We start from the raw sequence: 2,109 nt of genomic DNA, 5'->3' as shown, positions 1-2,109 counted from the left end.
GGTGCCCATCCCACAATGAGGGATACTCTCTCAGCTTGGACTCTTGGGGGAGGGCCTAGGCCCTGCCCTGGATGAAATGACAGATTCTGAAGATCCTCCATGGGGGACCTCACCCTCCCAGGGGATCAGAGTAGGGATTAGCAGGGGGGCTGGGGGCCTGGTGAGGGAGTAGGGGAGGAGGGGAGAAGGAGCTAGAATTGACATATGAAGCAAGCTTGTTTCTCATTTAAATGAAAAAATAAAGAAAGTGGGGGTCTCAGTAGACTTTTAATGTTGAAAAGCAAAGTCAAAGGAGCATTTATGTGTTAGATGCATTGGTGTCTACAAGACTTAAAATGTGACAAAATGACAGCCATGTTCCACCACTCTGTTCATTCATTTCTTCTTTTCTTCTCTGATGAACAGATGGCTCTTTAGGGCAGCATGAGTCAATCCAGGACTTAGTCATTGAAAATACAAGTAGGGGATGATGGTGAGATCAGCATTTCACAGACCAGGATGATAATGAGCACAACTACTGCTCCATTGTCACTGCTTATTCGTTATGAGCTTCCTTTCCATCAGTCCCTCTTGTTTAGTGAATAATTTTCCCGGGAAGGAATGTTTCTGGCTTCCTGAGCCAGAACATTCTTGCCAAAAGTCTTTTGACTGCAACAGCCACCTCTTGGTTCCTTATGCTGTAGATTAAGGGATTCAGCAATGGGGAGAAAAAAGTATAGACAACAGATACTGCCCGGCCTTCCTCTGGGGTGTAGCTGGAACTTGGGCGAAGGTAGATAAGGGTGCAACACCCATACTGCAGGACAACCACTAGGAGATGTGAGGAGCAGGTGGAGAAGGCCCGACGCTTCCCCTCTGTTGACTTCATCCTCAGGATGGTAGCCACGATGCAACCATAGGATAGACAGATAAGGAGAAAAGGAATGGCCACTGCAGCCATGCTGATGGCAAAGAGAGCTGCCTGATGTATGCGGGTGTCTGTACAGGCCAGGCGCATGACTGCAGGCATGTCGCAGAAGAAGTGGTAGATTTCATTGTGGCCACAGAATGGAAGGTGGCAAATCAGAATGGTCAAAGGCAGTGACAATAGGAATCCCAGCCCCAGAGAACCTAAAGTCATCTGCCCACACAGCTGCCAGCTCATAATGAGGCTGTAATGCAGTGGATGACAGATGGCCACATACCTGTCATAGGCCATGATGGCGAGCAAGACACAGTCAGATCCTCCTAGAAGGATGAAGAAGAACATCTGGGCCCCACAGCTGGGCAGAGAGATAAGCATCTTCCCCATGGAGAGGATGCTGGCCAGAGTCAATGGAGCAATGTTGGTGGAATAGCCAAGCTCTAGCGTGGCCAACACAAAAAGGAAGAAGTACATTGGGGTATGGAGTGAGTGATCCTGCCAGACGGTGAGCCCAATGGTGAGGTTTCCAATGAGGCTTCCTAGATACAGGAGCAAGAAGCCCACAAACACCAGAGAAGCTACTGTGGAGTTGGTTGAAAAGGGGCAGAAGTGGAAGTATACCACTCCAGTCTGATTTTCCTCCTCCATTAGACCTAGTTCAAGGAAAGAAGTTAAGGGTAAAGTTACTGGCCCATGTCACTGAGAAATATGGACTCCAGAATTTTCACTGTAAAATTCAGAAATGTATAACACCTGCCTCAGAGTGTTGGTGAAAATTAAATGAGAGCACATGTCTACAAGTACAGAGACCAATGCCAGACATGCATGAGGTTCTCAATTTATGTTTCTTTGTGATTTCCACTCTGTGCTTGATCACTATTCCTCTTCTGGAGTAAAGCTTTCTCGCAAGCTTCGTGCCGCTTTGCTTCTATTCCATGCACCAGAAGAATAGCTCATATGTACAGATCTCTATGGATGCATGCAATTCCCACACCAACCTCAGAAGGCAAGCTATACCAGTCTGCCCTTTATCGCTGTTGTTGTAAATGTGGGTATTCCGATTCCAGAGAAATTAAAAAGGCCACATTGTCACCCTGAGTAGTCCTTTGACTTGGAATTTTGTTACTTTTTTCCTAAATCTTCAACAATCCAATTTTATAGTTATGCTGTGCCAACTATCAGCCTTACTAGTGCTTCGTCTTCTT

The 2,109-nt window shown here is 46.6% G+C and overlaps 1 protein-coding gene across 1 annotated transcript; it reads right to left on the bottom strand.

The window, feature by feature from the left end:
* Positions 1-574: 574 nt before the first annotated feature.
* LOC101834138 (olfactory receptor 10V1-like) lies at positions 575-1,552 on the bottom strand. Its single transcript, XM_005063812.2, has one exon. It carries the CDS (start codon positions 1,550-1,552, stop codon positions 575-577), a length of 978 nt encoding a protein of 325 aa, XP_005063869.1.
* Positions 1,553-2,109: the final 557 nt, after the last annotated feature.

This window comes from Mesocricetus auratus, unplaced genomic scaffold (assembly GCF_017639785.1).
Source record: "Mesocricetus auratus isolate SY011 unplaced genomic scaffold, BCM_Maur_2.0 Super-Scaffold_4256, whole genome shotgun sequence".
NCBI lineage: Eukaryota > Metazoa > Chordata > Mammalia > Rodentia > Cricetidae > Mesocricetus > Mesocricetus auratus.
The sequence above is the reverse complement of the archived record's forward strand: the minus strand, read 5'-3'. Positions and strand labels throughout refer to the sequence as shown.